Source organism: Oryzias latipes, chromosome 23 (assembly GCF_053564925.1).
Source record: "Oryzias latipes strain Hd-rR chromosome 23, Olatipes_Hd-rR_3.1".
Taxonomy (NCBI): Eukaryota; Metazoa; Chordata; class Actinopteri; order Beloniformes; family Adrianichthyidae; genus Oryzias; species Oryzias latipes.
Window position 1 is genome coordinate 14073277 of NC_136259.1, and position 13594 is coordinate 14086870.

General features: G+C 41.5%; 1 protein-coding gene across 3 annotated transcripts in view; it reads left to right on the plus strand.

The window, feature by feature from the left end:
• Nucleotides 1-1319: 1319 nt before the first annotated feature.
• Nucleotides 1320-13594, plus strand: part of arhgef39 (Rho guanine nucleotide exchange factor (GEF) 39) — a 41335-nt gene continuing 29060 nt past the window's right edge. The window contains exons 1-5 of one of the 3 annotated variants that reach the window (XM_004082996.5): nucleotides 1320-1645; nucleotides 2137-2338; nucleotides 4815-4909; nucleotides 11600-11720; nucleotides 12082-12200. In XM_004082996.5, coding sequence (XP_004083044.1) covers nucleotides 2189-2338; nucleotides 4815-4909; nucleotides 11600-11720; nucleotides 12082-12200 — 485 coding nt within the window. In that variant the 5' untranslated portion in view covers nucleotides 1320-1645; nucleotides 2137-2188. Of the gene's footprint in view, nucleotides 1646-1866; nucleotides 1963-2136; nucleotides 2339-4814; nucleotides 4910-11599; nucleotides 11721-12081; nucleotides 12201-13594 lie in introns of those variants that run through there. The other 2 variants (XR_013653638.1, XM_078941932.1) reach the window with 2 other exon arrangements.

Here is a 13594-nt window from a genome sequence, read left to right on the forward strand (position 1 = left end):
TAATTATAATTCTGCTGTTTTTAGCCAAAACCCACAAACTATGGAGTGATATTTCTGCCACCATGTTGCACACAAAACTTTCTAAGTTGAACACAAAGTTTTGTGTGCAACATGGTGGCAGAAATATCACTCCATAACAAACCTGTGTTGTTTTCTAGGACAAAGTTTCTGCAGAGCTGCAGGAAATAAATGAGAAATTTGCCTCTGAGTTGTGGACGGGATCATTGGTTAGGAGCGACCCAGCCCCACCTTCCCCTCCCTGTTCCTGAGAACTCTCTGTTTTCGTGCTCTCCCGCTATTTTACAGCCCCCCACACCGCCAATTTAGAATTACTGGTGCACCAAAAAAGGCGATCAATATTGAAGTTGTACAATGAATTAATTTGTCGGCAAGTGGATGCATCAGAATGGAGCGGAGCAGGGAACTTGTGGCCCGCCCAGTGTTTTTCTATGTAACAAATAGGATCTTTTTCAGATGCTGACTTACAATAATTTGAGCAAATAAATACTCAGAAATGCAATTTTAAGCTTAATTCTCTTTATACATGTCCTCCGTCAGGAGGAAAATGCCACAGGAACATGTTAAAAACACCAAAAGCAGTTTTCATAGGAGTGCCTCTTTATGAAATGATTTATTTTTACTGTTTTCTGTTGGTTTGTTACAGCTTTGGGGTCTTTGCAGCTGAACTTTGATTGAGTCTTCACTAAATTAAAACCGTTTTTTCTCTGGCTCAGCTTTATCATCCTTCTGTTGAAAGATAAATTTAACAGTCCATGTCATGTCTAAAATTGTTCTCAGTGCCAATCATCGATTCAGATTTAAATTAGCCAGTCAACTTTTTTACATTCAGTTTAAAACAGCTGTAGTTGACCAATGGGCGATTAAATGGGCGATTATCAAAACACTCAATAAAACCTGTCTAAATAGCTGGGTTCTAATATTTTGTTTTACTGTTAATAATTAATTAATTAATAGTACTATATTATATTAAAAAAAACTCGATATGCAAAGTAATATAATTATTAAATGTGCCTATGGTTTATAGTTCATTTTATATGTAAATTAAGCTCTTTAAAACCTCCAGGTTACTAATACTTTTGAGAATGTTTACTGTATTTCTGTTCCCCTTAGACCAAAATACACACAACTATGATTTAAAACCTCTTATTTTATATTAAAAAACACATCTGATACAATTACAGATTTAATACGGAGAGAGTGAGTGGTTGTTTCAGAAGATAACATTTTTGAAGCGTCAAAATTGTATTTGAATTCACATGACGTTATTGGATTTGTCTGGGCGTGGCTGATTGGATTGCTTGGACAGTGATTGGACAGAGGGTTGGTCACGTGATGTGTTGTAGCCAATGAGCTCGGGCGTCAACAGGAAGCTGCTGTGGAAGAAAAGAGCGCCCCAGTTCAAAACGGAGACGTTAGGGAGGCGAAAAAGTTTATGTGTAAGACTTTAAGCTCACCCAAAACCACAGGAAGAAGTTCCCGCAGACACCGTCTGCATTACTTTTATTAAACTCAAAACATAATTCGAGAGTTTTGTGAAGGAATCGTCGACGCCATGTTTTTGTGATTCCGCTGAACTCGGAGCTCTGAGCTTCTCCTCCTACCGCTGTAGTTCATGCTCGGACAGGTACGTAAGCAAACACACAGCACCTGTTCTATGTTTATAGGCCATAAAGACCGACAATTCTCTGAGTTTATGGGCGTTTCATTCCAGAAATGCTGTAAAAAGTGGCACGGTTAGTCGAGACAGAATGAGCGCAGCAGCATTTTATCCGTGTTTTATTTTTTTACTATGGAATGGAGTATTGAACATTACAGAAGGGCTTGATGTAACCCACCTGTGGACTCCTTCCTCCTGTGGAAGGAGTCTGATCCATAAAGGTCAGGAAAGGAGGTGGAGGAGAGATCTGACGGAGTCTGACCTGACCTGTCCATGATGGACAGGTCAGTCCATGCTGCTTGATTGTAATTTGAAGCAGAATAACTTTATTAGTCTGTGGCAGAAACTATTTTGACTCTATGAAAGAAGAAAAAAGAGTGACAAATGCATACACTTAGGTGTTAAACATGATTGTGTGTCATCATGAGGCCCTTTTTGTTACTTTGTATGGCTTGTAGGAGGATCCTGGCCCACTTCTGATCCGACGGCGTCTTCTGTGTCGTGGCGACGATGAGCTTCTCTCCAGATGTGTTTGGGCGTCCGGGCGGCTGCAGCATCCAGGAGCAGAGGGAGCGCTGGCAGAGGAAACGCTGCAGGACAGCCAAAGAACTGGTCCAGACAGAGCAGCGCTACTGCCAGCAGCTCCAGCTTGTAACCACGGTATGTCACCTTCTGCTTCTTTATGTGCACCAAAACAAAAATAAAAAATCTGTCCTGTAACCAAAACAAGACAAACATGAGGCTTTTTCTGTCCCGCCGCCTACCGGACGACGACGACGACCAGATTGTTTTCACAATAGTTCTTTCTTATTGGGCCTTTGAGCAACGCATACTGCCACACGCTCAAAAACTCACCAACATTTGCACACACCTAGTAACAACTGAAAATTTGTTTTGGACATAGTGAATGACCCCCCCACCCCCTAAAAAGATGACATCACATTGGGAGAAACCGTCAAAAACGAATGGTGCCATAATCCATTATGGCCCCTTAAAAAATGTTTTCAAAATCTTCTAATGAAACAAAAACAAATGACTTCGAGATATTTAAAGCAAGTGTTGAAATTATTATGGGATGGCCCTGGGATCTGCGCATTGGCGGCCATTTTGTGATTGTGTGAAATTTGGCGTTTTTTTTTCTTTTTCTTCACATATTTGCACAAAATGGGAAAAGAAAACTTCAGTTTGAGCGATCTTTCACAAAATTTCCCAAACGTGCCACCAAGTAAGATCTATAACCACAACCAAATTGTTGTTGACCTTTGACCGTGAGTAGATACTGCCATCTTGAGTTTTCGGAAATAAAAACGCCTTCTACAAATTTGAACTCTTACTAGTGATTTCCATATTTTCGCCTCAAAACCCCTCGAGCGTCACTGGAAATTCACTTGGGGGATAAACAGGTTGGTTTTAAAGTTTGAACATTTCATATGGAGTTAGTGCGGTGAGCTCGCAAAAGTGGCGTTCTCTGGATGCTGGAACATTTATTACTGGAACTAGAGCTTTGACGGTGTGGGATTTTTGATCACCATGATGAACCAGTGTTGTGGTTAAACCCCCCCCACACACACACACACACACAAACACCACCAAACACCAAATCCCCCCGGCGGCCGGGGGAATGAATACAATTACAACACAGCATTCTTTATTAACAAAAAACAGTAACAACTAATTACTACCTATCTAACTAATGACTAACTATATAGGTGTTGTGGAATGACTGTGTGTGTGTGTGTGTCAGCGCGCTGCATGTGTAGAAGGAAGTAGCGTGCACAGGTGTGTTGTGGGTGCGTGTTGATTCTTCTGCAGCTCTCTGGTTACAGACATCTTCTCAGAATATTATATATTGCCCAGTAATAAACAGACTGCAGACACTTTGTCACCTTTCCGGTAGCCGTGAGCCTGACACCCATGAAGAACGCGGGGCAGGAGGCTCCGCCTTTGTTTATACAGACACGTAACTTTGCGCTGCACAAAATAGTTCCCAAACTAAACATGTAGTGATATTCATCGAAATCTAACAATGCGTGTTCATGTTTGGTGTTAAAGAGTGAAGGAGAACCCCCCCCCAACACAAAATCCTCCGGCGGGCAGCCGTGTCGCACACTCAAGAACGCACGCAGCTTGTAATGGAAATGAATACAATGGAAATTAATAATTAGAACGCAGTAAATTTGTTGTATTTCCTCGCGATACGGAAACGTCTGTTGTAGAATGAGGATGTGTATGTGCTGCTGAAACCGCGCGTGTGTAAGTAGAGGGACGCGTGCAGCGTAGAGGGAGAGAGAGAGACGCTGCGCAGGGAGTGAAGGAGAACAGTAATAAAAGGTTTCCCCCAGAAACCCTTGAAGTCTGAACACAGGACTAGCAGAAAAAGTAAATTATCAGCAAAGACGAATGTGTTTAATGTGTTTTATTATAGTTCCAATCACGCACCAGATGCAGAACTAAAAAAAAACAACAACTTTCAAATACCAAAAAAAAAAAAAAAAACAGTGCGGTGATGCAGTGATGAGGTCATCACCGTGGTGATGCAGTTATAGTGACACCCCTAACTGGAACATTAAAAATGTCACCAAAGAATCCTTGGCTCAATCTCAGCAAAACAAAATGACATATAATGTGAACATATTAGGAATGTGGGCGTGGTCAACAAAAAACCACAGTTGCTAAGGAAATCCAAAAGTTTGCATTTGTGGGTTTATTTCTAAAAGTCCTGTTGAAAAAAGTGGTTAGGAATTTGTCATGTGCAGGGTGGGCGTGTAGCAGCTGCTTGGCCTAGGAGGGCGGGTCAAAAGGGGGTGGAGGGGAGAGGCAGTCCATGTAACGCCTTCATGTTGCCTGCAGCTTCAATTTTTGGTTAAAACTTCTTTCATTTCATAAAACAAACCTCTTCTTACAGAATTTATGTTGTATTGAACACACTAGGATATTTCAAGCTTAAATAATTGCAAACATGTTTTCTTTTTCAGAGCAGTCACATCCTGGAGTTACGGAAAGGAAAACAAAATGTTTATTATGAAAAATTTGACAAAGAAAGAAATTGGGGGGGAAAAGAGCTCGTGCACCAGTTTTTCTTAAAAAAAAAAGGATTTCCATCTTTGTTTACCGGAGCAAATGTCCCTTCTCACAGTTCTTTGTGGAGATCTTGAAGGCCAAAGGAACCCTGAAGCAGAACGTCAGAGAAGCGATCTTCAGTTCTATTAAAGACATTCACTCAGCAAACCAGTAAGTGTTCTCTGATATTTTTACAAAATTTCTCCCAGCTGTAGTTGATGAACCTCTTCTTCACCTGGAGGCTCCTATGTCTGACAATCATGTTCAGATTTCAAATGATCTTCACGTTGAGAAGATGACTGAATAAACAGTCTGGAGCAAGATGAAATTCTCAATACGGACTTCATTATAATCCTGATGTAATTAATAAAGAACAATCTGTTGGAGCACAGTGCCAGTCAGCAGCTCCTCTTCCTCTCACTCGCCTGTCACCTGCTAGAACTGCTTTAGAGAAAAACCAGGCTTTCTGCACAGTGGGGTGTTCTTCATCACTGCTGAACCTGGAGTGTTTGTTCCTCTGATCAGGAGAAGACGCAACGTCTTTAGTCTTGACAGCTGCTAACAGCTGAAGAGCTGTGGTGCTTTTAAGACTTTCAATGGTGAGAACGTTTCTCTGGCTTTATGCATTTCTAATGTCAACTTTGTCCTTACACTTATTAGTGGAACATTTTAATCACTTTTAAGGACTTCTTCCCAGTTAGACATTTCCTTAAATCCCTCTGGTCCATGTCCAAACCACTTTTTCATGCTGGTGACTGAGCAGCATCGTTTTTAATAAAAACTTCTGCAGGCTCTCAAGATCTCACTAGTGCTTTAGTCGACCCATGGAAAGCTGTGGGCTCAGTCACTTAGTGTATACATTTTTTTGCTGCTTTTTCAGCACAGTTCTTTACTTTTTAGACCGTACTGCAAAATGCTCCTGTCATTTTTGTACACATTAATACTACTGTGGTATTTTGCTCTAACAGTGTAAAGCTGTGGAGGGCATAAGTGATGCTGTCTGCTCAGTTCAGCACATAGGTGCTGATTTTGTATCTTTACTTTATTTTTTTCATGAACATTAAGAGAAGTGCTCACTTAAACTTTTAAAGCTTCTTTCATTCTATGATTCATCCTCACCTACTTTTACATGCAACTCTTTTAATTTTGTTTCCTCTGATATCCTTATTTTCCACCTGTTGAGGCCATAAATAGATGAAATACTCAAAAGGTTTTTCTCAACAGCGCAACTTTAGTATTTGACTTGAGTCGAAGTCAAATGTAGTCAAGAAACCACCAACAAAATTACTTGGTTATGTTTGAACATATCTGATTGAAAGTCTTAGAGCCGTAGAACCTTGGCTGAAGCCAATATTGACCTTTTTATACGAATATCTCTAAACGTCAAAAGTATTTAACAAATCAAAATCAAATCAAATCCATTTTTGCATTTGACCAATCAGATGCACGCCTTCATGTTATAGACCAATCGGATGGAGCTCCTTTATGTTGGATGTAACCCTATGTAGACTAGGGTTAACTCTTATTAAAATTAAACTGTTGCAGTATACCGCAAGTTATATCATCATGGCAATATATATAGATCACTAAAATGGCATCTCTTGAGTTTTCCTCATATCGTGCAGCCCTACACCCAAGTATCTCCACCAGTGTGATGCATAAAGGGATGATGAATTGCTGGATACTTGGATGGATGGATGGATGGCTGGATACATGGTTACCTGTATGGCTGCTCAGGGGGATGGATGAAAACTGGATGAAGAGATAGATGAATACATAGATGATGGATGAATACATGGATGGATATATATGGCAGTGGCTAAATTTCCAATATTATAGAATAAAACAAAAGTTTTGATTACAATCAAAGATTTTTGTAACGTGGCAAACTGAAGGCAGTCTGTACAAGAGACACGGCACAGAGGAGAATGATTGACAAGCTCCACAAACAATCAGGACGCAGAGCACAGTTTGCCTTGTATTAAAAAAAAGGCTTCACACAAATCTGCAAGACCTCAAAAAATGATCTGCCATAAAGCAAAGGGGACACCCTACTTGGATTTAGGGCTACATTAATACTTGGTTTTGGTAGATGGATAGATGAGTGACAAAACATTTCAGGAGAGAGAACTACAAGTCCAGATGCCACGACTCAACTATTAAGATGTTTTGTGGATGAATGAGAATAATCGTCGATGTTCATCTCTCTATTTTGGTGCATCGTCAGAAGGTTTAGACAACTATAATTTTGAAAGTAATTGATTTGAACACAGCTCATTGTAGCAGAGGAAGAATTCCATGTTTTCCTTAGACATTGGCTATTAAAAATGCGTGTTGTTCCTTAAGGTACAGTTTTAGATAAAGTACTTATAAGTGAGTACAAAAGTACTTTGTATCTGCAGTGGGAATAAATGCTGCTGCGTCTTATGTCAGAAGTTCACTCTTTCTTGTGTCTGTTGTGGAGTTTGTTTGATCGTGTTGGACTTTTCTTCATGTGTTTGGTTGATGAGTCATTTCTAATCCCCCATAAAGGACCTGGATCTCTATCTAGAAGTTGCATAGAGAGTAAATGTCGGCTTGGAAATATTTGGAAACTTTTCAGCCATGTTTGGAATGCTAATGTCACCTCCACCCACCTGCTGATAGCCAGATTGCTGTGGAAAAAGTATAAAAATGTAATCCCTAATATGATATTTATCATAATGGCCTACGGCAAAGAGAAGGGGAAGACACGGAAACTCTATTTTTCCCGCCCTTTGCCCTCGTTAGAACCCTCTCGGCTGCTTCTGCATCTCCTGATTATCTGAAGAGTCTACCTTAGCATGCAACTTCATTAAAATCTATTTAAATCAACTTCAATGGCAGTGCCGCTTCTTCCAGGATGCAGGAACAGAGCACGCTGTTAGAAGTCTCTGGGAACATCATTAGAGAGTGGGATTGTGAGTGTGTGTTGGGGGGAGGGGGGTGCTTTAAGTTTAGATAACGAGCTCCTTCCCAGGTGTCAACACCCTCAACCTGCTGAAGCCGTGTTACTGAAATGTGCCTGACAGGCTGAACGGCTGCGTTTCCCGAGCCTTGATGCTCTTGTTTTGTTCCCGAGTTCAGCAGGCGTGCTGTTTCTACAAAGTGGGCCCGGGTGCCCTGAAGGTAGAGTCCCCGTCTGGGTCCCGGTAAACACATCACCCGGAGTGAGAGGCCTTCAAATAACCTCGTCTGCCACGCTGTTAATTGACAGAGAAGAAATCCTCAGAACTTTGCTCCGCCTCCTCGCTCTCTTCTAAACGCCGCAGACTTTTTCTGAAAAACGGCGAAGCCGTTCTGTTGACTGGAAGCTAAATCCGTTCTGGGGAGGGGCGTTTTGAAATGCTCGTTTAAACTAGGCAGCTGTGATGTTTGGAGTCCGGTCTTGCGCTGGTGGTTGGGGACGCTGCTGTGACTCAATCGCTCTAAAAATCCAATCTAAAAGGATCACGCCATTTCTCTGGTTACTGTTTGATTTGAATGAAGTATTGGCATAAATACATAAATGCAGATGTTTTAACTTTTGCAAAGTAATTGATTTTGGGGTCGAGCATATATATTTTTGCTAGGGCAGGAGTGTCCAGACTTTGGAAAGAGGGCCAGATTTGGTGAGGTGGAAATGTTTGAGGACCTGACATTCTTTGAACTATTTTAATAACGATAAATATAAATGAACTGTTGAATGCAATGGCATGCTGTAATTCTCATGTCTTCACATAGAAAAAAAATTAGTCTAGAAATGCTTTCAATAAAATTATAAAATTCTACCAATAATACACAATTTATGGGCTGCACGTTGGCTCTTGCCTCACAACCTCACGACAAGAAGACCTCTGGTTCAAGTCCCGGCTAGGGGACCTGAATCTGAACACCAATGGGGGATCTTTCTGTGTGGTGTTTGCATGTTCTCCCCGTGCATGCATGGGTTTTCCCTGGGGACTCTGGCTCCCTCCCACCTAGGGGTGTGACGATAACCTCATCACCGCATCATTGCACTTTTTTTTAAAAGCTTTTTTTTTTTTTTTTTTTAAAGTTCTGCATCTGGTGCGTTATTGGAACTATAATAAACACATTAAACACGTTCATCTTTGCTGATAATTTACTTTTTCTGCTAGTCCTGTGTTCAGACTTCAAGGGTTTCTGGGGGAAGCCTTTTATTACTGTTCTCCTTCACTCCCTGCGCCGCGTCTCTCTCTCTCCCTCTACGCTGCACGCGCTCCCTCTACTTTCACACACGTGCGCGGTTTCAGAAGCACATGCACATCTTCATTCTACAACAGAGCTTTCCGTCTCGCGAGGAAATACAACAAATTTACTGCGTTCTAATTATTAATTTCCATTGTATTCATTTCCATTATAAGCTGCGTGCGTTCTTGAGTGTGCAACACGGCCGCTGGGGGATTTCCCAGGAACCATCTATTTACGTCCTGATTGATTTTATACTTTTTTACCAGCATAATCTTGTTTGTATATATGTAGTTTTTAACCTATACTACAGTTGCTTGATAGGTTTTTCAATGCCCATATTTTACATCCATAATATCTGCATAGGTGTTCAGAATGTACTCGAGTAGTGATCACAGAAGATGTGTCATACATGATCAATCAATCAGAGAATTAAAGGATTTGTACTTGTTTTCTTCAGCTATTTGCTTTGATTCCATCATTCCGGTTCAGCTCTTTGAATTTTTTTCTGCTAGCAGTTTAACTAAAATTGGATGTCAAATCCAGCGACACAGACGATGAGGTCATTGATGTGCACCTATCAGGATGAAAACAAACCGCTATAACTGCTAAGCGAAGCGTCTTCTCAGACAAGCAGAGGCTTTTGTTTAAAAAATTTCCAGACCTGTGATTCAGACTGGAGTCTGTCCAGATCCAGAGGATGTACAGCAGGTACAGAAAGTACTTAGACCCCTTTACATTTGTCAGTCTTTGTATAATTGCAGCCATTTACCAAAATCAGGAAAGTTCATATTTACTTGATGATGCACACTGAGAGCCTCATCTTGACAAAAGAAAAAAAACACAGAGGTGTAGAAGTTTCTGCTAGTTTACAAAAAAAAACCCGTGAAAAATCCAACGGTCATAAGTATTTACACTCTTTACTGTAACTCTCATATTTGACTCATATACTGTCTATTTCTTCTGATCCTCCTTGAGACGATTCTTCTTCTTCATTGGAGTCCAGATGTGTTTAATTAAACTGATCAGACTTGCTTAGGAAAGCCACACACCTGTCCATAGACCTTACAGCTCACAGTGCATATCAGACCAATGAGAATCATGTAGTTGAAGGAACTGCCCAAAGAGCTCAGAGACAGTAAAGTGGCAAAGCACAGCTCTGGTCAAGGTTACAAAATAATTGCTGCTGTTCTCAACACAGTTGCCTCCATAAATCCTTAAATAGAGGAAGTATGGGACAACCGGAACCTGACTTTTCAGACAAACTTGGCACTAGTTGGAGAAGAGTCTTAGTGAGAAGAACCCAAAGTTCTGGCTGAGCTCCAGAGAAGCTGCATGGAGATTTCAATAAGTTTCAATAAGTCAACTATCACTGCAGCTCTCCATCAGTCAGAGCCTGATGACGGAAACCTCTCCTCAGTGTGCAAGGTGTGAAAACCCACATTGAGTTTGCCCAAAAAAAAATCTCAAAATAGACTCATAGACTATGAGAAATAAGATTCTTTGGTCTGACGAGACCAAAACTGAACTTTTTTCTTTTTTTTTCAAAAGGGACAGGACGACTTGTATCGAAGGAATGATGAATGCAGCTAAGTACAGAGATATCTTGGAAGAAAACCTCATCCAGAGGGAACAGAACCTCAATCTGGAGCTGAGGTTCACCTTCCAATAAGAAAATGACCCATGGCACAGTGCTAAAATAACAGAGGGGCTTCAGAAAAACTCTGTGACCCCAGCCAGAGCCCGACTCCATATTCCAGACTCCAGACTCTGAATATTTATGACCATGGGATTTTTTAGTTTTTCTTTTTTTGTAAATTCACAGTAACTTCTACACCTCTGTTTTTCCTGTCAAGATAATTAATCTAGTGGTCTTTATAGAGAAGTCAAATGAACTTTTCTGATTTTGGCAAATTACTGCAATGACACAAAGAGTTAAACATTGTAGAGGGTTTGACTACTTTCTGAAGCCTCCGTAAATGTAAAGAGTTTAATATATAAAAAAAACACACATGGCAAAAATACTGCAGAACCCTCAGATGTGGGGAAACCATCTGGTAGATGGGAAATCCACCACATTTTATGACGTTTTATAAAAGCTTAATATGCCAAGGGTTGCACGGTGACGCAGTGGTTGGCACCCTTGCCTCACAGCAAGAAGGCCCCCGGTTCAAGTCCTGGCTGGGGGACCTGAAACAGTACATCAATGGGGGACCTTTTTGTGTGGAGTTGCATGGGGTTTTCTCCGGGGTCTCCGGCTTCCTCCCATCGTCCAAAAGCATGCTCCAACGGTGTGAATGTGAGTGTGCATGGATGTGTGATGAGTGGCCCTGCGACAGACTGGCGACCTGTCCAGGGTGTCCCCTGCCTTCCCCCGTAAGTGGCCGGGATAGGCTCCGGCAGCCAACCAAAACGAAAGAAGATGAATAAATATGACAAATATATGAGAGGCATGTGTGTCAAATAACCAGCCAGTTTTCAGTTGGGATTGGTCATGATCTGCATTCTTCTGCTTTGGGAATCACACCTCTTTAATGTTGTCTTCCATGTGAAGCTCTTCTGTAGTTCATCCATCCACAGATCCTAAGTAGTTACAAAAATACCTGAAACCTGTTGTTTTTATAGCCTGAAATATGTTTTCTTTTCCCTTTGCAGATCCCTGCTTGTCCATTTGGAGAATGGATACTTTGGAAAGGGCTTGGCTCAGTTCTGCTCTCATTTGCATCACTACACTGTCTATGCGGACAACATTTTCAATGCCAAGAAAGTGCTTGTGGTGAGACCAGATTTCCGTCAAACCCCTCCGAAATGTTTATTTTTGCTTTTTGCCGAAGTGCTCTAAACAGACAGAAGCAGGAAAGCCAATTTCAATCTGATGTTGGTTTTCTTTCTCTCAGCCAAACAGCTGGGAGAAAGAGTCGTTAATATCATATAATTAATATGATTGGACACCTTTTTGTTGTAACAGTTAAACCAGGTTCAAGTGACGCAGATCCACACATCTAATGTACAAGAACTGGGCCCACCAGTGTGACAACGTCCTGAAGTTAATTTGAAGGCCTCATTTTGATGTGATCCGGCATGTTGGATCAAACCAGACTGAGAACAACTTCCCCTTCTCTGAACTTGTTTCCTAGGTTCAGCTGAAGAAGAACAAGGCCTTCAGACGCTTCAAGAAGCTGCAGGAAGCTCGGCCAGAGTTCAGCAGCCACAAGCTGGAGGACTTACTTCAGTTACCCATTGAGCGGATCCATCAGTAAGATGCCGGGGGTTCTTTCTCCTCCCTCTCAGTTGGAGCACGTCACTTCTAGAGTACAGATTTCTTTTGTTTGACCTGTAATTTGTAAAGAAAAGAAGGTAGTGCTGGGCGATACGGCAAAAAAAAAAAATCGATTTCCGATTTTAATCTTTTTTTCCTCCCTTTACATTCTTTAGCAAAAAATACAATATATAAGAAAACCTCTTATTTTAACATTTCCTTTGGTAGTTGGCCTAAGCACAAAGCACAACTAAATACAAGTAATAAATATGTTTGTAAAAGAATGCAGCAGGTGTTTTGTGAGCTGTTGCCAGCTTGAGCATCAAATTTATCATACTCCACTTGTAGAAACTAGATTCTTCAAACAGGTTTTGCAGTGTGTGCGGTTTGTTGCTTCAAGTCTGAAGTCCCAAGACCAGTTCCATAGAACCGAAGAAATTGCTGTGCTGTTCACCGTTCGGCATGTCCCTTCAGAGGTTAACAGCGAATGAGCTTTCACGGATTCGGACAGGTGGTTTGACAGAGATTTTTACGCCGCATGCCCGTCTTGACGCAGCCCTGTGTTTTATCTGGGCTTGGGGACCGGCACAGGAAGATCCAGCTCAAACAACTATGAATTTGTGGTTTAAAGCACTATTCTGACGGATTTCTTTTTAACGTCCTAACAGGCTGAAGGTTAACTGAGGAATAACAGGGACATAGATCAGCACTGATTTGTTAAGGATTATGGACTAAAGACACAAAACAAACTGTCCACAGTTCCACCTTAACCAGGAAAGAGCAGGACGGAGAGCGGTTCCCGCGGTTACACAGCTGCCTGCCTCTGAGCACTAAGCACATAATGACCTTGGGACCTCAACAGTTGCACAGCCTTCACATAAAGCATGCTGCCTCTTTACAATGAGCTGCCCGCTGGGCCATTCTCTCACTGTACCAAACACGGTGTTAGAGCAGATACCCAAGGCCTTCAATTACTGCCATCTCCAGCACCTCTACCTCTATTATTTAACAAACACGGCCAATAAAAGCAAAGAGGGCTGCTATTCACAGCCACAATCAGCTCTAGACCCCACGGATGTCGTAGCGACCTTGGCTGGGAGGACGCTAATGACTTCTGGAGCCGGCTCTGCTGACTGCCTCTAAATACAAGCGATGAGTCCATTCCTTCTCCAGCTCCACAAGAGTCTGAGGTTTAGGTCCAGAGCTCCCGCCATCACCGCAGAATTCAAATCTTTTACGACTGCCTGTCATTTCCAGCACAGGAACCAATTCAAGTACTGCAGCAGGGATTATCCTTTCATGTCAAAGTTATCACACAGCTGACTTTCTCTTCACAACAGATGATAAAAACACACTTATGTGTAAAAAAACTCATCTATACCAAACAATGA